The sequence below is a fragment of the Sinohyriopsis cumingii genome, chromosome 8 (genome assembly GCF_028554795.1).
Source record: "Sinohyriopsis cumingii isolate HCF-2022 chromosome 8, ASM2855479v2, whole genome shotgun sequence".
Lineage (NCBI taxonomy): Eukaryota > Metazoa > Mollusca > Bivalvia > Unionida > Unionidae > Sinohyriopsis > Sinohyriopsis cumingii.
This window is the reverse complement of record NC_142968.1, coordinates 21,648,847-21,674,794: the sequence shown is the minus strand read 5'-3', so window position 1 is coordinate 21,674,794 and position 25,948 is coordinate 21,648,847. Positions and strand designations below refer to the sequence as shown.

At 35.1% G+C, this 25,948-nt stretch overlaps 1 protein-coding gene across 3 annotated transcripts in view; it reads left to right on the top strand.

The window, feature by feature from the left end:
- The first annotated feature begins 4,251 nt into the window (after nucleotides 1-4,251).
- LOC149793121 (U4/U6 small nuclear ribonucleoprotein Prp3-like) overlaps nucleotides 4,252-25,948 on the top strand; it is a 58,037-nt gene continuing 36,340 nt past the window's right edge. Inside the window, exons 1-5 of one of the 3 annotated variants that reach the window (XM_089967027.1) lie at nucleotides 4,252-4,281; nucleotides 9,526-9,685; nucleotides 10,383-10,498; nucleotides 20,891-20,998; nucleotides 23,575-23,685. In XM_089967027.1, the coding sequence (XP_089823153.1) occupies nucleotides 9,541-9,685; nucleotides 10,383-10,498; nucleotides 20,891-20,998; nucleotides 23,575-23,685 (480 nt within the window). In that variant the 5' untranslated portion in view covers nucleotides 4,252-4,281; nucleotides 9,526-9,540. Of the gene's footprint in view, nucleotides 4,353-9,525; nucleotides 9,686-10,382; nucleotides 10,499-20,890; nucleotides 20,999-23,574; nucleotides 23,686-25,948 lie in introns of all 3 variants that reach the window. The other 2 variants (XM_089967024.1, XM_089967026.1) reach the window with 2 other exon arrangements.

Below are 25,948 nucleotides of genomic sequence, written 5' to 3'. Positions count from 1 at the left end.
TTGTTGGGTCATGATCTAGGTAAGATCGATTTTATGTTTTTTAGGGGGATGTTTTCCATCACGTCCGCGCTTTCACTATAATAACCCACAGTGTTCGTTGTTCAAACCATTCTGCAAAGAATAAAAAGAAGATGGCGTCAAACCAAATCGACAAAATTCAAACCTTGCAAGACGTTTTAGACAACTTAGGAATAATGGAACAGATGCTAATAAGACTGGTTGAAGACCATTATTCCTATAGTCCCCATCGTGTGAAGATGGAAATTAATAACTTAAGGAAAGCAAAGGACAAGATTAGTGGTGTCATGAAAGAGATCAAGGAGGAGAAGGAGGATGAAGAGGAAAGAATAAGAATAAGCAAATGGAACGAAAAGATTGAAAAAGAAGAAGAAAATGAAAAGAGGAAGAAAGAAGAGGAGGAAGAGAAGAAGAAAGAAGAGGAGGAGAAGAAAAAAAAGAAAGAGAAGAAGAGTGTAGGAGATAAAATAAGAACTTGGTGGAGGAAAAGAAGAAATTAGAAGAAGAAGAAGAAAACCCAAAGGCCCTTTTCAGGGCCAGCCATATTTCTCGAAAAGAGATAGTCTTTGAATTGCCTACCCCTTTTTTTATTTTATTTTTTATTTTATTTTTTTATTTTTTTTTAAAAAAAAAATAGAGACCCTCCCTGTTTCAATTTTACATAGACCCTATACAGTCCCAAGGGTTTATTTTACATAGACCCTATACAGTCCCAAGGGTTTATGTCCATGTTAAATTTACATAGACCCTATATTGTCCTAGGGTTTTTAGCCATGTTAATTCCCATAGACCCTATATGTTCCCACGATTTTTCTCCATGTTAAATTTACATAGACCCTATATTGTCCCAGGGTTTTTGGCCATGTTAATTCCCATAGACCCTATATGTTCCCACGATTTTTCTCCATGTTAAATTTACATAGACCCTATATGTTCCCAAGGGGGGTCTGTAATGATAAATCCCATAGACCCTATAAGATCCCCATTAACTACTTCCGATATTTCATTAATAATTTCTGGCGAATTATTTCCTGCGCATTTTCCTCCGATCAGAACTTCTAATCAATCAAAATCGGCAAGAACACTGTCAGGACAAATTCCTAATCCACTTCCGGTTTTTGGTTCAGGTTTTCCAATAAAAATCTTCATCGAAAAGATCATCTCATTGTTCTTGTTGAGCTTCAGGAGATTGGGGTTAATCAGGTATAATTTGTAATTGTTTAGGTTGGTTTCTTTTTCTTACTTCTTCTTTAAATTTTTAAAATCAGGATCATCAGCTTTGAGAGAATCTTGTTTAGTAGAGATGAGATATACATCTCTAACCCAGTCATCTTTTGTTCAAGATTCAGCAGATTTCGTTCTTACATATTTACCCTTATTTTTTATATTTTGAAGCAATATCATAAACTTCTTCTGCTTTTGCATTCGCGACAGCATTAAAACCTTTTTTCATCAATTTTTCTTCCAAGTAACTTCAGATTTAGATTTTTTAGGTTGTCTTTTAAGTTGTTGGCCTATCACTAAATAATTATTTATTTCACTCATATATGTAATGTGATCAAAATCACCTCTCCTAGCTTGCTTGCCTCCTTTTTTATTCGAAATATCCAATTGTGTCAAGTGTCTCTTGAAAACGGCTTATTAGCATATTCAGGTTTTAAATACCTTTCTCTATCATTATAACTCTCAGCAGCAAATGCATCTAAATCTACCACTATTTGCTGTTTTCCTATTGTCTTAATAGCATCTCCAGTAAATGTATCAAGCATTTCAACTTTTTCTTTTTCTGTTATTGATTTTGGTTCTTCGCCAACAACACCTTCAAGCTGAGCCGGTTGAACAGCAGCTATTTCAGCTGGAAGATCTCTTAAAAATCTTTTGTGTCTGTCTGGTTCTTGCTATCTTTTCAGTTTGCTCAGCGGTTTGTCTTATTGCTGGAAGGAGACCTTCAGTAGTTCATGCAACTCTTTCAGTAACCTTTGTAACAGGTTTAAAAGAATCTTTATCTTCTGCATATTCAACTTGTGCTTCTTGTCGTTCCTGCAGTTTTTATTTGAGAGCGTCACGAACAGGCAGATATCTTTTGATCGCTTCTAATCTTTCTCGAGCTAATCTACTAGTGTAAGATTCCATTATTGATATAATAATGATTTAATTGCTCACACATTTATAGCTGTAGAGGAGGTGCGACCTCAATGAAACGTACGGAGGGTATACAAAAACGCATACAAATTTTAAAAGAAAACCCACAAACGACAAAGATAAAGTAACAAAAAAATAAATAAATAAATAACCCAATTAGAGAAACTCTCGGTAAGTTAGAGGCTTCGGTTTGGTCTTATTTACCTATTTCTTTTTTGTTTTCGTATGAAGCCTTATTTTTTCAAAAATGACGTTCTAGCAAAAGATCTGTTCACCTCCTCTGCTGCTTGGCGAGTGTTGAGAGGAACCCTACTCTCGCTTAGAATAAATACCGCAAACTCTAAGAAATAGCGTCCCCGACTCTGGTGCCCTTAGCAGTCGCCCGTGTCACCCCTCCCTTGCGATGGCTTTGTAGACTTATATGTACTTATGTAGAACCAAACGAAATGGGGACGGTCAGATGAACAAACAAATGGACGTAAGAGTGGAAATGTTGATACTATTACGACGCTGTTGCCGTTGCTGGTGCTATCACTACTACTACTTTCAACAGCATTATCGATAGCACGATTTTTGCTTCATGATTTATTTTTCTAAATTGCATTGATGACAAGGAAAATAATAATAATAATAATAATAATAATAATAATAATAATAATAATAATTTGTAATACAGTTCACTGGCATGTGATTCATATCCATGCATCATACGGTACAAATAGATGTTCGGGTAAGTAACAGAAAAAATAACATTGTATCCAATGTCACGCATGCATGCAGTCAATTATATATTTTTTTTGGGTGGGTGGGTGGGGTGAAATGCAAAAGTATAGTACACAGAAATCACACAATATGGATCAAAGGGAACCCTCACTCCTGCATGGAGCAAACAGATATTTCGAGATGTTGATGTAGTGTCTATGTAACAGGTTCTAATAATAGAACAGCTCCTCTGACCTTTAAGACCTTTATAGCAAACATTGCCAAATTAGTCACCAGAATTTGCCTGTTATCAATTTGTATAAAAGACTTAAATTGTTATAAAGTTGGATTTTTATATAAAGTTGGATTTTTATATACATATGTGGTTAAATATACTTTTCGTACTTCTCCTTATAGCGGACAAGCTTTAATAAAATGGCATTATTGTTCGATATTAGCATTAAAAATTTGTTACCATATTTTTTTTCGAAGTAATTTTTTTCCAATCCTTTCTGTGTTACCTCATTTTGGCAAGTTTTCCACTTTAAGCATAACGAACTCTCCTAGCAATGCTATATATCTTTGATAAGTGAATTCTATTCTCAATGTCGTATAGAAACGGTCTTCTATTGATTTAATCTCGTCCTGCAGAGTTTGCATAAAAATATCTTCACATCTTTAACTAAAAATCCAAGAAATTTTTTTTTTTACCATTTATGCCTCGAGGACACTAAACATTGTCAAATCCGTACGTAAATAGAAGCTTTTTTTGAAAACATTGTTAGCCCAACAACCCCACCCCCTTTTAGCTGTAAATTGTATAGGATACATGTCTTCTGTCTTTTTTAGAATTCTAAGCCAACGTTTCCAAATATGGTTATATCTTCTACTCTGCACGCTAATTTTTCCCAATTCTTTTTTTCAATACAAAGGTTTTTGGAGCAGACATGGAGTACCGAGAATATATTTACAACAAAATCCACGTAAACCTTTTCAATATAACTGGTTCATAAAACTCCAAAACCTTCTCTTATAAATGGGAGTTATCTGCGAGTCAAACAGACGAAGCAATCCAGTTTACAGGTAATTTGTCAATTTTTGAAAGACTTTGCTTTAAAATATGTGTTACCTCGAGCGCCTGCAAATACAGTTTTTGGGCACATATGAAGAAAATATGCACCCTAGATAAATGTAATATGTTAAACTCTTTACCTCTCTTGGGACAAGGTATCACTTTTCGTAGCTTCTGAGGTAGCCACCTCTGCAAAATATAATCACTCTTGTTTTCTTTTCCATATTCACATTTAATTTCCATTTTATGTACTCACCGCTCAAGAAAGATACATGTCCGATTTCCGTACTTGTTTTTAAGGTCGTTCCATAAATGTTTTAGTATGATCCGGAAGTACCGAATCAAATGTGCGTACGAACGTTACGGTAGTGTGAATTACTGATCAGATTTATCAACGTTGAACGTATATACAAAGTGCGTGAGTTTAATATATTAGGTTGTTGAGGACTGTCTGAATTGATGTATGAAACAAGATGTTTAATCAAGGCATTTTTTTCCATTTCAGAACATTACCCCCACCCCATCTCTTGTGTTTCTTTTGACTTTTTCCACCCTGTGTTAGATATTGGAACATATCGGTTGGTTATATATCCATATATCGAACACCAGACGGGGGAGGTTAGAAGTAAATCTGAATCCCACGGTGTATTTGTGAGCGTGCGTTTTCTGTTTTTGTTGGCTTGCTCATCATTCACCCGTTTCCGAATGAGAAGGTTCCATGTATAGTAGTCCTACAATGTAAGACATAGCACGTGTTGTTTTTGTTTTAGTGCTGTGTCTAACTGCACAAATAACGGCCTTGTATAGCATGTTCCAGTGTTGGTTGACATCGGAATGAGCAGTCAAAGTTTCAGGAATATCTCATACACTTGACCGCCTTAGTCCTACATGTACGACCTCGACGCTGATATTTATGTTGTGGGCGTCAAGGTCTTACAGCCTAATTAACGGCGCTGTGTAGCGTGTTTTGATGTCGACTAACATCGTTACAAAAGTCAAATTTTCAGGAATATTTCACACAACTGACAACCAAAATAATGACACTTTTCTACAAAGTAAAGTCATAATGTTTTAGTCAGACTTTACTTTATCTATCTATAAATACGTCGATGCAATCACACTTGACTACTTAGCAATGGGTGGTGCATGATCAAAGATAAAGTAAAGATGGAAGTGATTGGACAGTCAGAAGAGTAATGATAGGAAAGGCAGAAATAAGTAAAGGAGTGTCAGGATACGTTTTCGTCCCTTCATACCCAGACCAGTCCGGCTACCATAGTGGCAGTGAGGTATGGAATCTCAACCGGCATAGCCCTGAGAATCACTAGGTCTTACTTGTAGCTGACTAGTTCATTAGAATGTGATTTTGGAAAGCTAATGCTTGTGAAATATCAAGTCAGGAGCTTTTACAATTGTTGATGGTAATTATTTCCAAGTCCCTATTGTACGTGAGAAGAAACTGAACTTGAAACAATTTGTTGATGCTGACTTTAATTGGAATTTTTTCCTGTGGTTTGCCTTAGTTTGGCTTTATGCCAGGGTCAGATATTTGTCCGCAGGTATTTCTTTAGGTTGTTTGCAGTCTTGTACATCATGGTCAGCTGGGCCTTGGTTTGCCTGGATTCATGTGATTCCTACTGGAGATGGTTCAACATTGCACTGACACTGCTAGTGTTATGATATTTATTTGTGGCAAACCCAGCAGCTCTCCTCTGAACCATCTCTATCTTATTTATTAGATCTTTATTATGTGGGTTCCACACAGATGAGCATTACTCAAGACCTGGTCGAAACAGTGAAATATGCTGCACTTTTTACTTCTTCATTGTTGATTTGGAATTTGCAGTGCAGAAAACCAAGGTTACTGTTCTCTTTTTTCACTATCTTGTCTATGTGCCTTTTCCAAGAGAGATCTCTAGACAATTCAACCCCGAGATATTTTGTTGCATGCTCACTGGCTAACTTGTGCCCCTTAAGAGTATATTAGGACAAGATTGGTGATTTTTTATCCAGTAAACTCTCAGGATGCTGCATTTTTCTGGGTGGAATGACATACCCCAAGTTCTTTCCCAGAGGGCCAGTTGGTTGAAGTCTTCTTAAAAGATCTCTCGGTCCTTGAAGACATTTATTTCCTGGTAGACTATGCAGTCATCTGCAAAAAGTCTCATGTTGGATTTTGATGCTTGCAGGTAGATCATTGATGAACACCAGGAAGAGGATAGGACCCAAAACACCCCATTGAGGTACCCCAATAACGGCTGGTGCTGGGTCTGATGTTGCTCCATCTACTATAACTCTCTGCGATCTATCTGATAGGAAATCTCTGATCCATTTCTGGGTGTTACCCCTGATGCCATAGTGGTCCAACTTACTGAGAGGAGTCTTTCATGGGGGACACGATCGAAAGCCTTACTGAAGTCAAGGATAGCAAGGTCATACTGCTTCCCATCGCCTAAGGATTTGGCGAGCTCATCCACTAGGGTAATGAGCTGTGTTTCACAGCTTCAGTTGGCACGGAAACCTTGCTGGCAGTCTGTTAGAATCTTGTAGCGATCTAGATGTTTCATCATGTTGCTGACTTTGATGTGTTCAAGCATTTTGCAGAAGATATACGTATAGGTCTATAATTGCTGGCTTTGAATCTTTCTCCATTTTTGAAGATAGCTGTAATGTTTGCTGTTTTCCAGACATCAGGGACATAACCTGTTGAGAGGCACTTCTGGTAAATATAACTTAAGTATGGTGCACACTCTTCTGCAAGATCTTTCAGGATCCTTGCTGGAATCATGTCTGGTCCTGTGGCTTTCTGTGGGTTAATTTTCTGCAACAAGCTGCATACACCTTCTTCATTAACTTGGATGTCAGGCATTGGTGGGTAATGATCTCCATGTAGGCTTGGTAGATCACTCTTATTCTCTTGTTTGAAGACTGACTGGTATTGATGATTCAGTAGGTTAACCTTGTTGGATGCCTTTGAATGTAGTTTCCCGTGTTCCTTGAGTGGTGTCTGATGCCTATTCTCTAATAGATTCAAATTCTCACAAAAGAAATAGATCTGTTTTAAAGTTTCATTGGCCTACATTTCAGTTGGCTGGAAAGCGACGAAAGCCGTGAATGCCGAAATCGGATTAAGTTGAAATATTATTCTTTAACAAAATGAATAAAACTATATTATGCCTACTGGAACTGTAAGCAACATTTTGTTTCATTCAAGGAACATATCCCCCACATGAACCTACACCATTATCAGAATCTTACGAGCTTATTACCTACCCATCTTCAAATGGCTAAGACTCGCAGGACAGTTACAGTTTACTTCCTTCATAATCACATATTTTGTATTGACTTTCAGAAGACTTTTCCATAATATGACGATACTAATTCTGCCTTTGTTTACAACATGTGTTTAAAATGTGACGTGCACGCTTCATTTTCACTAAATACCGGAAGTGGCCGGCAGTTGCATTTGGTTGTTATCGTAAACAGGTGCGAACACGATATTAAGTAGTCCCCCATAAAGTTATTACTGAAAAATTTTCAATTGGATTTTTTACCTTCGTATTTTGAATATATAGTCTCATTTACGAAGAAATGAACTGAATAAATGTAGATACTCTGTTATGGCACTTTAATTACTTTATATATATTGGATGAAATGCGTGTATACCAATTTAAAACACAAACATTGTTTCATTCACATTCAAATTTTAAAAAAAGAATACAGAATTACCATTAGATTCACTTGCACAACAGTGTCAGACTTCCATACATTTTGGCTACTATGACCCAAAATCAGTAACTCTTACTAGTCATTTAACCTTGCCATGCTGCATTAACAAGAAACAGCAATCTTTAAAGGCCATATGACTTTCCATAGTCTACTTGAAACTGTCACAGGATGATATTGAAGCTATTTTACCTGAACATTAAGTTCAGGCATAGGCATACTTCAAGGCAGAACTCTAGGCAAAATATGTATTGTTGATCACAGTGATAAATGATTGACATCTAGAAATGCCAATGATGTCTTTAATGATTAACTTGAAATTGTACCCTGTGACTTGTAGGAAACAACATTTTGAGCCATATAGTTAGAGCTTCTGTAGTAAAGCCTGTTGGGGGGATATAGCAGAGAATAGAACAAATAAATATTTTGTTTGTTTCTGTTAATTTAGTGAATGTATTATTGTTGTCATTGGTAACCTTTCAAAATGTGCAAATTTTGTCAGGAATTATGTTGTGTCTGTTGTGTCAAGTACAACTTTTAAATGTTACTGGTCCTGGAAGTCTTTCCTTGTGATATTTGCTGTATTGGGACTTCTATAATGATGCATATTGCAGTGCATCTTTCGTCTTTTGAGATGTATTGCACACTTTGTATATATTGATAATATATTTGGACCGCTGTATCATGATACTTATTATATTGGGATTTTTAGTGTCATGATGCATATTACAATAGGACTTTTTGTGTCATGATGCATATTATATTGGGAGTTTTTGTGTCATGGTGCGTATTATATTGGGACTTTTTGTGTCATGATGCATATTTTATTGGGACTTTTTGTGTCATGATGCATATTATATTGGGACTTTTTGTGTCATGATGCATATTATATTGGGACTTTATGTGTCATGATGCATATCATATTGGGACTTTTTGTGTTATGATGCATATTGTTTTGTATTTGGACCAATATAGCATGATAAAAACTAATCTACAGTATCAGCATATTGATTGTTCTGGAGAGATGATAATTGAATTTGTTTAAGTATGGATTTATTGGTTGGACCAGTGAGTCAGAAGCAAAATTTTCAGGCCCTGCTCTTTATCATGATACATAATGCTGTACATATAGTGTTCAAACCTATCTTGTGGTTCATATTGTAATGAGACTGCTGCACAATAATAATATTAGTATTGTATTGGGACCACTGCATTGTGATCCATAATTGTGTTATGGCATTTATTGTATTGGGATCACTGTATCATAAGAATCTTATCATGATGTCAGAAACTCATAACATTAATGAGAGAGGTCCCAGCCAGAGAACTTTCAACACAAAATCGCAGAAATATTGAAATGAAATCAAACAATTTGTGAAAATATACCCATTTAATATTCTTATCTTTGATCCATTAGTACAAGTATTTTTATCACTACTCCTCCTAAGCTACTTGGAGGATTGCCTTGAAATTTTACACACATTCATACCATGTTCCAGTTAGTCCTAAATGATAATGGTGTTGCTTGGATATCCAGTATGGTTGCCACCATGGCCATCTTAATAAAGTGGTTATTGTTATTCCTGAGTGGAAAGTCATATCTTGAAAATATTATCTCTGCTGGTCTCCAAATTGATGACTATATCAACTTTGGGGCTTTCACCAATGGATTTCTTATGATACATAATTGCTTCTGAATGAAAATGGTGCCAGTCATCTATCCAGTATGGCTGCAGTGATGACTCTTTTAGAATTCCTTCAAAAGTCCCTTCAAGGGACTCTTGTTACAGTTTAACAGAATGAACCAAATTAATGCTACTGATGAGTGATATGTGTCAGAAGTGTTTTTTTTTTTCTTCTTAAGGTTTAAAGGTTCATCATGTCCCTGTCAGACAGAGAATGGGATGACCTCAAATCGATTCTGGACAAGACAGTTCAGAAGTTTTTAGGATTCAGTGAGCCATCCCTCGTTACCGCTGCACTGAACTGCATCAACAAGGGGTATGACAAGAGGAAAACATCAGGTTTGTAGAAAGAATGATGTCTTTTTTTTATTTCTAGTGTTCAGAACTATTAAAATGAAAGGAGTGCCAAAATTTCCAAATTCTTTCACAAGCTGAAAATGAAAATCTAGATAAAATTGCACAGTAATAAAAAATGAATGAAGTCAGCTAAGGCCTCCCACCCCATATGTGTTTTTGGTCTACTGACTGGCCCTGTTTCTCATTTCAAACTCTAACATTCCCCCCTCCCCATGGTAAATTAAAATTCTTGAAATTGGTTTGTGCATCTAATTGAGCTGGTCTTTGCCAGTTCTTTGAAGCATTTATTATGTTAATATATACTAGTCATTATAATATATATGATCTTAAAAAAACTACCTTCCTACCCTAATTTTAAAACCAGTGCTTGAGGAAACACGTGGGGAGGGCTAAGTATTATGAAATGCACCTAACCATCACAATTTTAAAATCATTTCATGATGTTTGACAAGGGATTTTTCAACTGTTGTCTTCAGCAAGTAATTAACTCATGATTTTAAGGAAAGGGGCAGCTATTTTGGAAACGGAATAACAGGTTTTCATGGTTATATAGTGATACAAGCAAAATTAACTTAATAGTTTTTAAAGGAATACTCAATTTTATATCCTTAAGTTGAGCAGTGAAAATTAGATGTAATCTTAAGTTGATAGGTCTCTTTAATCTGTTAATTTTTTCCAGAGAAGCTGCTGTCAATTCTTGATGACAAACAGGCACCAAAGTTTGCAGACAAATTATTCAATGTGTACGATGAATACAAAGCAAGTAGCAAAAGTCACAGAAGCAAGAAGAGAAAGGTTTGTTACACTAAATTGGTTTTGAGAGTCCCTTCTCCTTTATCGTATATACTCATGCACAAGTCGATCCAACTTCAAACTGCATAGACCTAAATCTGCTGTCACCTAACGTGCTATCAGATCTGGGTTGATGCAGTTTGTTTGGACTAATCAGTTGAACAGACAACATAGACTCGGATTTGCTGGTACATTGTACAAAGACAGATCATTGTGTTGTCTTCAGTTTGACCCGACGACTACACCACTCCCTTGATAACTCGCGAACCCGCTTATAATGCGGTGTCAGGCTTGGATCCCATTTTTTAAACCTGAAAATACCCAAACAATTTCATAGCTGCCAACCCTCACAAATTTGGTGTGAATTTCACGACTTTTTCAGCAATTCACAGATTCATGCCACAAACAAAAAATTCACAAATTCTCCAATCCTCAATTATTTTAAATCTTTAATAAAATAACTGATTTCCCATTAATCGCTAGTCATGATATTTGCAGTTGCCAAAACGGTCCGGTACTTCTGGTCGCAATATTAGTAGATCTACAGCCGATTAGTACAGTTGGCATGGTAGCAAGCATTTTAACCTATTTTAATCTATATGTATAAGAGTAGTTTTTGAAATGCTTTTGAGAGAAACTGGGGCCTAACCGGAATTTTGTTCCGTGCATGCGTCACCAACACTGATTTGAGTTACCGTTCAGCATCGCATGTAAGATTTTGAAAATGTCTTCACCACCAAGGAAAAAGAAATGTATTACTCAAAAAGTGAAGTTTAATTTTGGAATATATCAAAAATTGACCATGCATTCTGCCATTAAACATTGATATTCATCATGCTTTTTGCTCTCAGAGACGATGTGAGGAAGCACGTTGGTTGCAAAAGACACGTAGAAGTTGGGAAAATTAAGAATTCACAGATTTCAGCTCTGGAATATTTTAAGCCATCGGCAGAAGACCTGCAGGCTACCAGCGCTGAAGCATTATTTGTGAGTTTTCTTGTCGAACACAATCTACCTTTATCAGCTGGAGACCATGCTAAACATTTGTTCTGACAAATGTTCCTGGACTCGAAAGTTGCTTCCAAATTTTCCTGTCGAAGAACCAAACATGCTGCAGCTCCTGTGCATTCCTCACAGCAACAGTACAGCAAAAGAGTATTTTCTCTAGTGAGGTAAAATAAGACAGACTTTAGGGCCTCCTTAGCTGCAGAAAATTTGTCAGCAATTTTAGTCACCAAGATCAACCAGCAGGCAAGAAGTCTGAACTCTTTAGAAAACAAATTTATGATCAAGCAGTTGAGGAAGTTCAAGTCTGCCACAGGATCATGTTTTGATAATTAATATTTCTGCATATATATAGTGTTTTCAGTTTTATATTGCGAACTTGATATAGTGTAGTATTGACGGTCGGAGTGGATAGAGTTATTGTCATGGTATTTGTCACTAATTCATGTCCAAATTCACGACTTTTTATCCCTGTTTTCACTAATTGTGAGCCTGGAAGGTTGGCAGCTATGTGATTTATCCCTATTTGTTGAACTTAAAAATAACTCATACAATTTTTTACATTTTAAAAATAACTCATACAATTTTTTACATTTTCTTTCCAAACGACATTCCTAGTACACCGCAATTAACGATATGTAAGGAAATTTTGATCAATGAAAATGTCATTTACACCGAGTGGAGGCAGTACTTTAATCAATAAATACAAGTTAAATAAATTGTCTGACAGTTAAACAGCATGGTTCGCAGGTGATCTTACACCTGGGCAGTTTTCAATATAAAAAATATACAAAGTATAGTTGTTATGACTTTACTATCCTTCCTCCAAGTTGTGTTAATTTTCACAGTGAACAAAAACTTATTTTTGAAAAGGTAGTAACATTTAAAAAGAAAAGATCAGATTACTTAGAACAGCATGGTTCACAGGTGATCTTACACATAGGCAGTTTTCAATATAAAAAATATACAAAGTATAGTTGTTGTGACTTTACTATCCTTCCTCCAAGTTGTGTTAAATTTTCACACAGAACAAAAAATTATTTTTGAAACAGCAGTAACATTTAAAAAGAAAATCTGATTACTTAGAACATTTTAAACTGATGAGTAGCTTGTCACTTGTCACCAAAGAGTTATTTCATTGCAGTTTACTGTGGAGGGGTCAAATACTAGACATATAATTTATGTGGTTAGTGGTTCAAACAGACAGTGGCATATTGAGATTTTTCTTACATCTAAAACATTACCCAGTCACATTAATGTCTAATATTTATAGGTTACTGCATTTGTATGGGAAAATATGAACAAGTATTTTTGGATAGATATAGTGCATGACCTTGGTATTGCAGTAGATCCAATTAGTTCATATTTCCCCATGCAAATGCAGTAACCTTTTTATTATATGCTCATTTTCTTATTCTACCAAAGGCTTAATTATATAAACAAAAATACACTACAAGAAACAAAGTACCTGAATTTATGCTGCATTTCAAAACTTAATACACAAGGCAGATTCATCAGTACATAACAACATTATTAATGCACACATAATTCTGCCCAGCTAAATTTGAACTTAGTCGTCAGTTCGACAAAACTTTTGAAAGAAATTGGCATTTTGGTCTACTTAAAAATTGAAAATTAGGGTCATATTTTGAATGAATGCACATTGCAACAACTTTTCCATTTGATCTGGAATGAATAAATTTTGGTATTTTGCTTTTTATTCTACTAAATTTTGTGATTATGGACTGGATTTATCTCTGTCAATTCTACCTGAAGTAACATCTGATTTGTACAGTGAGGGAACAGCGTCTTGACTCATCTGCATGTGTGTTTCTGTTCTGTCATTGAAAGTTTGGAATCATAATGTGGGAAAATATGAACTATTTCAATTCTAATTATCAAAATGATGTTATGGAATATAATGTTTATTTCATTTTGAGTGCAGTAAGGAGGATGTTATTGCACTTGGGATATAGTCGAAATCACAGTACAATTTTGAAATGTGTAATCAAGCTTTAGAAACCATGACATAGCTCATGTAATTTGGATTTGCAGAACTAAGAAAGTATATTTTGAGGAAATTGAGGATGTAAAACTTTAAGTATATCTTTTGCCATTATTATTACCAGCTAAAGAAGACACATTTATGCCTTGTCACTTGCATGCTCTTTGTAGGGACCCCAACAATTTTATGACCTGTCTGGCATATATCTCTAGCCTAAATCCAAAACATTGTATCAAAAAGTTAATGCAGAGTATTGCAAAGCAGCTGGTATGTGGCAGTCCATGAAACAACTGCTTTAGTTTATTCAGAAACAAATTTTATTAACCAAAACATAAAGTGTCTACTATGTGAGTGTACATGATTTATTTACAAAGTAGTTCTTAATACACTATACTACTATTGGTCACGCGTGTCATCCACATGCGTGCAATATGAAGGTGTTGAGTATCATAAAATATTGCATGATTCTAGCAATGTAAAGTTAATGGAGACAAAAATGAGCATATAATAAAATACATTTGTGTCTAACCCATTATCCAGTCACTTTAATGTTAGAAGAAAATTACTGCTGCCTCCTACCTAAATCCTGCTTTCCACAGATGATGAAATTTTTTTTGTCCCTGTCTATAAATAATAGAGACTTAAAAAAATAAGGAAATTAAAGATTCTGATATGATGTATAAATACCATCATTGTAGCCTCGGGGTGGTTACCTGTCTACAAGGTCATCACTTTAAGCTTTTGCAGTGGTACTGTACACAACATATCGTATGTACTTCCAACCATCCATTCAATTTTACCAGCTTTTCTCTGACCATGAAGATGGTAGAATTTGAGGATTTTAGAATTTTGTTGTGTGGTCAAAACTTCTTAGTCTTTTTTAATAATTTTTGTGTTGTCCACATCATTGTTGGTTTCATCTCCATTTGGTATAAAGTAATGCACATTTACATTGTTCCTATTTGGTATTTTGATCTTACTTGTGTGAAATTTGTGTTGCTTGAACACCCAGTCTGGCCACTTTTGCTGCCATCTTAAAAATCTTGCTATTGTTGCTCCTTCTGAACTGAATCAACTTGAGTTTTTCACTGAAGACTTATAATATCTAGTTGGTCCTTAGTGAAAATGATGTCAATCTGACATCAAGTATGTCTTGTGTTATGAGTCTATGCTCTTAAAATAAGTAACAGAAAAGAGCGATGACAACAAGCTTTGTAAATTTAACAAATAATTTATTTCCCTAGAATACAAAGTGACAGTGAGAAAAAAGAACTTACGGTATTGCGAATTAAATCCCAAAATAACCCAAGAGTTATAGACACAAGTCCTAATAATAAAAAGTCCTGAATAAAACTCAGTTCAAGTCCTGAAGAAATCCAAAACTGAAGGCGATGACGTAACTGTTATAGCCTACGAAGTGCTGTGTCAACAGTCTCTTGTTGTATCACAGAAAAATATTATTCCAGGTTTGAATTCAGTATAAATTCCAGTGTATGTCTTTATTAAGGAATTTTATCAGAGCACTTTTGTATTTCCAGAGAAAATAATCACTTGAATTCAGTAAGTTGAAGAAAATAAAATTCAGCCCAAACTGGTCAGAACATAATATAACTTGAAGGTGCAAGATGTTAAAGCATGACTGACCAGATCCTCACAATCACAAGATTATATAGTTCTCTACTTGACCTCAGGTCACAATAGCATTTTCTGAAGAGAAAAAAAAACCCATTACCTAATGGAGAATAACCTTCTAGAATGGTCTTATGAGCCTTGTTTACTTACAACACAAGTACCTGTCAAATTCACATAGGAATCTCCAAAACCCTGACTCAGATCAACATATTTACTCATTGTTTACCTGCATAATAATCCTGATTTAAGCTCATACACATAGAGAATAATGAAGCTATTATTAGTTGTTTACATAAATGAAATATAAAAAAAAGTCAGTCAGGTCAAGCAGAAATTAACTCAATTTTGGACAAGGTCAAGTCCAGCATACAATGTTACATTACAATAATGTAATGAAATACAAATTTTAAAACTAACAAACAAACAGTTAAATTAAATATACATAACACTTGAAAATCTTGTTATAGCTAATCCTTCTGAACAGCTGGTAGTAACAATGTGTGGTTTACACTAAAGACTTCTTAGTTCATCTTTAATACAAAAGGTTGCTGATCTGATGTCTAGTATGGCCATCATGGCAACCATCTTGAAAATCTTGTTATCACTACTCCTGAATGGATGGATATTTCAGCATGGGTTTTTTCACTAAAAGTCTTAGGTTGTCTAGCTGGTTCTAAATAGAAATGGTACCAATCGGACATCCGATATGGCCACCACAGCTGACATCTTAAATATCTTACTACAACTCTGCTTGAACAGAAAGTCATATTGATGTGAGGGTTTTTGTCCGGAAACTTTGTATGATATCCAGTTGGTCTTAAATGAAAATGATGCTGATCTAGCATCCAATATGGCCACCACGGCATCCATCTTGAGAATCTTGTTACTGCTACTCCTTTGGAATGGAGAATCATATCTTGAATATATTGTTATGTCTGCTTCTCCCCAAATAGATGGTTGCATGAACATGGGGTGTTTAGCAATAAACTTCTTATGATTCCAAGTTGGTCCTAAATGAAATAGTGCCATATATACAGTATAGCTGTTTTATAAATTTTATTGTCACCAATGGATGATCTTTATGATTGGGTTTTCACCAAGTTCTAAATGAAAATGCTTGGAGCCAGTCATACATCCAATGTGACTGCCAACAATGACCGTTTTCAAAATCTTTTTGTATCTACTAGCCTTGAATGGATGATGAATATGACATGGGATTTATATCAGAAGACTAATAATGATGTCATCTTTGCCCTAAATGAAAATAGTGCTAAGCTGATGACCAGTATGTACAACACAGCAGCTAATTATAAAATCTTATTGCTGAAGTTTATCAGAGATGGTTTAAACACTTGACAGTTAAAAGGATGAAATGGGATTATCTTGAAACAATGGCCTCAAAGGACACAAAATGTACCATATTTACTGTATATATTTGGACATGATAAAATAATATTTTTTTCTTGTCCCAGAACTTATGGTGAAACTTTTTTCACCTAGGTCATATGTCCGAAGACTTAAGAAAATAAATAAATTTGTATTGCATTTGTGTCCCCCCCTTCACGTTGTAATAAAATAGATAAATGAAATGCTTATTTCATAATAAAAAGAAAGAAACTAACCTTGTGTTGTTATAATTTATTCCTTTTTTTTTTAGCATGTGCATTTAAGAATAAAATATATCCATGAAATCCATATATGTGGCATAGGCTTCCATACTGTAGCGTGTATCGCTTATGTCTTATAACACACACCACGTTGTTCATTGATGTGAACATTGAGAAACAAATTGTGTTTAGTTGTGCTCAAAGGTTTGAATATGTTATCCGACTGACAACTAGATCCAACAAAATCACAAACAATAGGGAAATAATCAACCAGTATCTTGAAGACAACTGTCATTCACACATGACGTGGTGTTAGGTGCAAACTAATCAAGATTGAATTATATCCATGTCTAATGTATGACATTATCTCACTAATAAAAATCATTTTTTGAAAACACATTCACTTGAGTGTAAGTGACAATCTTTTCACCAGCATGGTTTACAACAGTATCATTACTATTTACCTGCAGAAATCTCTGCTTCTTTGTATTGGTTTTAACTAAAGATGCCAAGTACATAGAAGCCCAGGTGGTGAAGAAACACAACTGGCAGCAAGCAGGTTATTTTTATTACAAAGCAAGCTGACCTCAGAAGTTGACTTTGGCTACTTTTTTAAAATAAAGGATATCATTACAAAGGTTATTTTATTGCAGAGCAATCTGACATAGGAAGCTGACTATGGATTCTTTTTAAGTGGGTCAGTTTTCTTTTTTTTTTAATGTACACGGTTGGCCGAGGTATGGAAACAAACTTTGGTTCCTTTTCACCATTATTCACTGGAATTTTGAAAATAAATTGAAACAATGGAACATATTTTAAAGTGACACAATAAAGTGCTTCATGCACTGACTGTCCATGACCCATCGTCACCCAGAATATTTGGAGAAAATAAAATCGTGATGAATTTGTGAAGCCCAGTAGAGAAGCAGATGATTTCACAAACAAGAGGGAAATAATCAACCGATATATTGAAGACAACTGCCATTCACACATGACACGGTGTTAGGTGCAAAATAACAAAGATTGAATTATATCCAGGTCTGCTGTATCACTGTATCTTGCAAATAAAAATCATTATTTGAAAATACATTCACTTGAGTGCAACCTTTTTGCCAACGTGTGTTACAAAAGTATCATTATTATTTACCTGCAGACATCAATGTTCATTTGTATTAATTATAACTAAAGATGCCAAGCACATAGAATCCTGGGTGGTGAATAAACACAACTGGCAGTGAGCAGTAAACTCCTTCTTTGAATTTACTGACAGGACATCAAAGACAAAGGTTATTTTTATTACAATGCAAGCCGACTTTGAATACTCTGAAACCATTTTATTGTTTTTGTTTTAAAGGATGTCAATCAAAGGTTATTTTATTGCAAAGCAAGCTGACCTCAGAAGCCAACTTTGGATTCTTTTAAGTGTGCCAATTTTTTTATTTTTTTTGAATATACAAAGAAGGTCGAGATATAGAAGCTAACTTTGGTTCCTTTTCACCAGTATTCACCGTAATTTTGAAAATGAATTGAAACAAACAATTTTTTAAGTGTGCCAATATAGTGCAATATGTCCAGACGTCAATGACCCAGCGTTGCCCAGAAGATATGGAGAAAATATAATTATTTGATGAATTCGTGAAGGCCAGAAGAGAAGAAGATAATTTCAGTGACAATATGATCATTAACATGGATAAAACTCTATATGGAGTAATTTTATCTCATTCCTGGATAGACTGATAATATAATGGGGATCAGAAATGTGAGAATTAGACTGGTGCAGATTTGAAAAAAATCTGACTTTAGTCCTTGCATTTTCTGTTTTAGGTGATTTGTTGCCTCTAACAATTATTCACGGTATGAGAAAGCTTTTAAAAAAATATTCATGCGCTGAAAGAATGAATTGTATGTGTGTAGGAGATGGGTTATGTTGATGAGATGCTGCTGCAGTGAATTAAAGAGTAGTTTTATATTTTTAAAAATAAAATTTCAGTTGGACTGCATTTTTTGACATATAATTTTGAAATGATCCTAAAACATACAACTCAAAATAAACAATGTGTCCCAGAACATACAGTGCACAAAAAATTGCTTTTAAAATTAATTCATGGTGTTTGAACAAATACAGTGTCTCAACATATACTGTAAATAGGGTAAGCGCTTTATGGTCACTTTAGAAATGCATGAAATGTGCCTGGCCTGCACAAAGTGTATATCTTCCTGCAGTGTATGCACCTCACGGGCCAAGTAGAGTTGGTTCATTATGCTTCATAAACACATGAGTGGCTGATAGAAAAGGTGGAGCTCAAAGTCATCTCACACTGAGGTCTTGAGTTTGCATCCCAGCTTTGAGTCTTTGGCCAGTATAATGGGTTATTCCATGATGATGCCTCCCACCACCCTTGGGTAATAGTACCACAGCAATGAAAACAGCAACTATCACTTAGGGACATCTGAAATTGGAAGGACATTGATGCAGTAATGCTGATTCATTTGTGCTCACTGCTAGAATTGCAGATGAGACATTTGATTCAAGAAACAACTTGTGATGTGCTAGCTTCTCAGGACTTGTGTTATTGTACTATTTTAAGGAGTCATGATGACCCCCCACATTTGAATTGTATGAGATTTTAAAGGGTCCCACATTGAAGTTCTTACAAGTTGTGTTTGTGGCACTATAGAGAGAAAGACTCGGATAATCAAGACTTTGTGTGATATTTCTGTTATAGTGTCATGAAAATAAATAACTCACATGTAAGTGTGTGTATTTTAAGTATTATTTATTGAGTAAAAATGTCCAAAGAGTGTGAAACAATTTCAATTTTTTTAAGGCTAGGAGTAACTAGACTACAGTGTAGTAATTGCAAGTTGATAAAAATGCTTAATCCACTATGACTTAAATTTTGTTTTACTTTCTGAAAATTTACTATGAAATGGCAGTGAGGAATTTTTTTAAACTGCTTTAAAATGACCCCTGTAATATGTACATAAGAGCAAATGCATACTAGTTCATCCTAATTTCAGTGTTGCTGATAAAACATTACTGTAACTATAAACAGCATTAAAGTTGATATATGAATTAACTAGACCCATTCTAACTAAATCAACGAAGTCAAGAGCAGATATGGTGCCATGCATGACACTGATTGTATCTGTTTTTAGACAGAGGGATTTTCATGTCATTTAAAATTTCCAGAGGGGTTGACTTAAATTAGAAAGTATATTCACCAATTCTGTTCTTAAAGCACAAGTTACTGTTTTCATATTTTCAAAGCTAATTGCTTTTGTTGGATTTAAACTTTTCTTTGGAAAGGTAGCACCCTTGTTCTCAGACCTACACGGTGTTAACCTCACAATATTTTGTGGGTAATTTATTTCCTCTTCCTAAGTATGCCCTTTTCACATTTGCTTGGGTGAGGAAGTCATAATGCCCCTCAACGAGTGACTTGAGGTAGAGGTTGGAGTTCTTGCATTTCCTCTTGCTCTTGCCATAGCATTAATAAAAATAGGTATTGTATTCAAAGGAGATGGGAAATATTTATTTTGACTTGTGTTTCTCTGAGAATACGTATCCAGTCTCATTACATTTAAAGCCTTCTCACCCCTCCTTGTAAATGCAAGCTTCCATCTTGGCATTTCTCTCAAGTTGATACTCTAGACAATCAGATTGGTTGCTACCAAGAGGTGGCTGAATAGGTAATTATATAGAACACCAAAAGATTTGCTGCTGTCAGATTCTATCTTTAAAGTCTATATCACAGACAGATGGTGAGAACTAATTGTCATCTTCCCTGGAGATCTGGATTCAGGAGAGTTTCGGAGAAACACAATTTACTGTAAAAAGTTTCTTTCTCATTTATTAATAAGAAAATCGGAGTTTACTTCTTTGATTTATATTTATGCTGAATCACTTTGTTTTCTTACATTGCATTGTTTGATAAGAAAAACCCGAAAAGATTTAATGTGACCTATTTATTTAGTTATTTATTTGTGCTTAACTTTGTTTATCACTTTTACTTAAACTATATGCTATAATTGTATTGAAGTAGGTTTGAATTGGTAAGCAGTTCCAAATTCATTTATGATTAAAGAAATCGGTAGTTTCATAAAATTTACTAAATGTCTTAATTGTTGCGTTTGTTATCACAGGAGGATAAAGAAGATAAAGATGAAGGAAAAAAGAAAAGACGCTTTGATGAGGCGGTGGAAATTCCAGGCCCTGGTAAACCCAGTCCAGGTCAGCTGACTGCTGACAAGGTATGTGTTGCAAGAGGGGCTTTTATTTTATACAGACCAATGATAATGTTGAAACAGAATGTTGTGTCATGGATTTATATAGGGCAGTGGTAATGTTAATGCAGAATGTTGTGTCTTGGATTTGTATATGGCAAATGAAATGTTGAAGCAGAATGTTGTGTCATTGATTTATATGTAGCAAACGAAATATTAAAGTAAAATGTTGTGTCATGGATTTTTATGTGGTAAATGCAGTGTTGAAGCAGAATGTTGTCATGGATTTATATCTAGCAAAAAAAATTTGGTTCTGCTTTTTGCTTTGCTGTTGATATGGTAAGCGTTACATGCGTACCTCGTGTTCGTGTTGATTTTGATCTTCTGTATTGGATAAAAATGGAAGTTCATAATCATTACCTTGTCAAACGTATGCATATGAATACAGAGGTCAGGGGCCAGAGAGTATAAATGACAGAGACATGCATCATGAAATAAAGGAAAGTTTGCACACCAGTATATGGTTTGGTTTGATGCTTTATTGCACAAATGTACAGCAGCACAAATAGGTTATTTAGCCAATGTATGGTAAATATTCTGTTTACATCTGAAATCTTAAATTTTTTAATTATTATTGTTGGGAGAGGCCTGTTTGAGGAAGTTTTTTAAGTGGAAACATACAAAATTAATTGCATTGAATTACGAACTCCTTATACAGTGACAAACTGTGTGACTTGGGATGCAAGTTTTTTAGTGCAAGCATTTTGTGATTTATTTACACAAAAAAAGAGGTTTTTCTTTCTTTATGCTGTATTATGAGATAAATCACAGTGCTGTAGCTTATTCTTCAACCTCCAACATTTAAATTGCATAAAATCATCATTACCCACCAAAATGTAAAGCAGAGTAATTAATAGTCAAACTTGTCTGTAACGACCATCTCTAGGAAGAGAGTGAAAGTGCCTCTTAAGGCAGGTAGTGATTTAATAGAGGTTTCATTCCATAATAATTTAGTTTGAGGGATCTTGAAAAAGAGCTTCATTAAAACAGGTGGTTGCTAAACCGATGTGACCTGCAAGGTATGTCTGGTGGAACAGTACTTTGCATTCCTTGGTCCTGTTTATTATTTGATAGAAAATAAATGTTCTTTCCTAATTGTTGAAAATTAATTGTTTGCCAACATTTCTTTATGATATATGAACAGTTTGAATTAGAATTCAATTATGTTACACCAATAAGGGTAATTTTTTGTGCTATTTTTACTCACTTATTGCAAACGAGAGACCCTGATCTCTCATCACATCATACACTGGCAGGTTAGGGTCTAGGTTGTTTGTTTACAGATAACTCGTAAGAAGTTGAATATGCCCCATTCTGATTGAGCATTTTGTGTTGGCAGATCTGGATCTCTGCACTTTGTAGTTGGACTTTTATTTTAAGTGAGTATATATGATATTAGCTTTATCTTGTCTTTCCATGATGAACATAAAAAAGTAATTTCCTTAAAACTTCATGTCAAAAGTACTTAATTTGCATTTTCTTAATGATATAGCCAATAATGTGTTTAAAGTGTCGGTAAAAGCCATTCAGCCAACCAGCCATCAATTATTGTTGCAAACTTTGTAGAATGCCTGTATTTTCTGTTTGAATATGTGTCATGTATTGAGATATAGTGCATAAGCTTGTATTGAGTGACATTCACAATGGTGGATCTCAGTTGATGATAAAGAGCAATGTTAATAGGATAATACATAGAAACAAATTGGAGAGATTTCAGTTCAGTTACAATGCCATATTTTGCTCTCTAACTTTTTCTGTCCCCCTCTCTCTCTCTCTCTCTCACACACACACACACACACACATATATATATATATATATATATATATATATACAGTTACTCCACTTTAATAAGCCATAATATAAAGTTAACCCATTCATGAATGCATCTGTTTGTTTGCCTCCCCTCCTTGTTTGTACTGTGACTAGGGCTTCCTTCCACATATTGATGCTAAAATTGCAGTGTGGTGCATCATGGGAATGAATGTTGTACATAAAACCAAGGTCAATCTGATCCAGTTTTTAGGATTTACTCAACATTGCTTAAAATTAATGTCTTGTGCAGTAGATATTATCCTGTCTTATGCCATATAAGTTATGCTGTCTCATGCCATAAAAATTTATCCTGTCTCATGCCATATAAGTTATCCTGTTTCATGTTACTGTAGTAAAAGCACCATGTGAATTCCTGTTTACTAAGAAGTCTAGTTACAACTTTGAACACTGCGTACACAGGTGACATTTATCCTCACATTTTATTAGGTTGATATTGTGATACCTTTATCTTGATATTTGTCCTTTCTTCTGTATGTCTGTCTCATTATAAACACAGGGTAGACATTAACCAAAACTTGGTGCAAAAATTTGCTGCGTGGCAGCATAAGCTAGAAGGCTGTGATTTTGGGGCCATTTTCTTGCAATCCATGGTTGATGGGGTGTGTGGGTATATCACTGACATTTTTAATATTTTGGAGCAGGGACTATCGTGGGGTTCTGGAGTTTACTGTGGCCAGCCAGAAAAGTAGATTTTGCTTCTTTTTTACAGATTAAAGAGATGATGGCCACAGCCCAGAAGATGATACAGGAGAGGAAGGCTCAGATTCAGGCTGCTATGCCTAAACTTCCAACAGTTCCACAGATCTCCCAAAATCCACAGGTAAATACAGTGCAGCTTTAACCCTGAGTATATCACTTAACAGGTAGCGACTGCATACTTCCCAGTATACACTCAGTTGGCTTGCTTCAGTAGGACATCATAGTCATTTACAATTAAAAACTCTAAATCTGAAGTTGGGGTTTTTCCATTTCTTCTCGCCAATGTTCAGTTTTGGATTTACAAGTCTCGACTGTTCTATAAATGCTACTTTGACTTCATTTGTTCTCTGATTTAATGACTTATAAATATCTGACAAGCAGGTTAAAATTTATTCAGCTAACTAAATGGCAAGTGGAAGAAGACCTAATGATATCATTTCATGTCTAATCGTTCCCTGCATTCACAGCACTACCTTAAGCTTGCATAACATGTAGTATCATATTGATAACATAACATTAAATGGGCCAAGTGGCCTAAAGTGCTTGCCTTTACTGATCACTGCTATCTTACCTCTGTCCATGTGGGTTCAAATCTCAGGCTTGGCCAGTAACTTTCCATGGGTTGTGGTTCTTGCTGGATTTTCTTGGGTTCTTCCTCCACCAGTTATACTGGCCGCCATATATAGCCTATTTTGCGCTGAGAAATGGCATTAAGCCCCAAAAGAAAAGAAACAGCATAACGTAATGATCCCATCATTTCAGGCTGTAAAAGAAGCATTAATTTTATAAAAATATTCGTTCTTAGGAAGTCTTTAGATAAGTTCTAACATATAACTTTAAAATGTGATTCTTTATTTCCCATTTTAAGTAAGTTTTCCCTATTACACCTTTCTGCAGTTGTACACTTATCTGTACATGCATCATGTTTGATAATTTTATTTTCAGAAAGCAAAGAAATAAATAGGCACTTTACACTTAGCTAAAATGATCTGTATTTCAAACAAATTGTAGCACTAATTCATGGAGGAGAGACAAGAGAAATCAGAATATGGTTTCTTCGGGACATAACCCTCTTTTTCGGCTATGAAGGCAGAAGCAGAGATTACATCACAAACCTGCATTACAGACAGTTTTTGCTGGTACCAATAGTCAAAATTCACCTCTTTAGTCTCATATGTTATGATGGTTGAATTATTTTACATTTAGGTACATATAAAACCATGTGTTCCAGTGTCTGAAAGACAATTAATTGATTGCATTTAAAGTAATATAAAAAAGAGCATTCAAGGGGAATATTGGAGAAGCTCACTTTTGTCGATGTCATTGTTGTGGGGTTTAACACCATTTTTCAGTACACCATAGGCATTGCATGGCGGCCAGTATTAATGGTGGAGGAAAAACATGGGAAAACCCCGGGAAGAACCACTGACCCATGAGAAGCTACTGGCAAGCTTTCTCACATACCCACATTGGCAGAATCCTAGACTCGAACCTACGCAGACAGAGGTGAGATGGCAGTGATCCGTAATGAAGAGCGCTTTAGACCACTTGGCCACTTGGGGCCCCTTTGCCAATGTCAAGACAAAGTTTGATTGTTAGTCATGCATAGCACTGAAATTTAAACTTTATTGCTTTGTATTCATCAGAATTTCCATCCATTTGCTAATAATACAAATATTTGAATTAATATCAAGGAAAAGATGTTTACAAGGTGCACACGTTTTTGATGAAATCATGTCACTTCCATTTCCAATTAGCTGATTGTCAGGGAATTGTTCACTTTGCACACTGCAGTTGATTTCCAGTATCTTATTGGCCATTGGTGGATAGAACAATAATTTGGAGAGATCATTAGTTTACAGACATTGCATTAGTGTTCGCAATATTTGTTACTTGACCAGTGTTTTCAGTTTGCAGAGATTCTACTAGCTTAGTCATTTTAAAATCATGTTGAGGGTGAACTACTGCTGATTTTAAGTAATGAAGCCGATGTACATGTACTTGTCTCTTAATTGAAAATGAAATCCTGCTCCCTTAAAACACTGACGGAGGATCCATTTGAGTAAATATTATGTAAACAATGAGTCAACATTATATTCTTAATGTTATAAATCTAAATAAAAACATGTACATCTGGAATGTTAATGCAAATGGTCAGATAAGCTGCCCTTGCAATGAAACTGTATACATGTGTTAAGTATGTGCACTTATTCAGAAGAGGTTTACCCCTGGTGGCAGTGTGGTTCATTATTATAAGGCTAGAAAATTATGTTCAGCAGGGAGTCATCCTTTTTCAGTGTTTTAGTTTTGCTGCTGATAGACCTGAAGAGGTTATGGGATGGTCTGATGTTTGTTGCCTGTCCATCCATTAGCACTGCCACGAA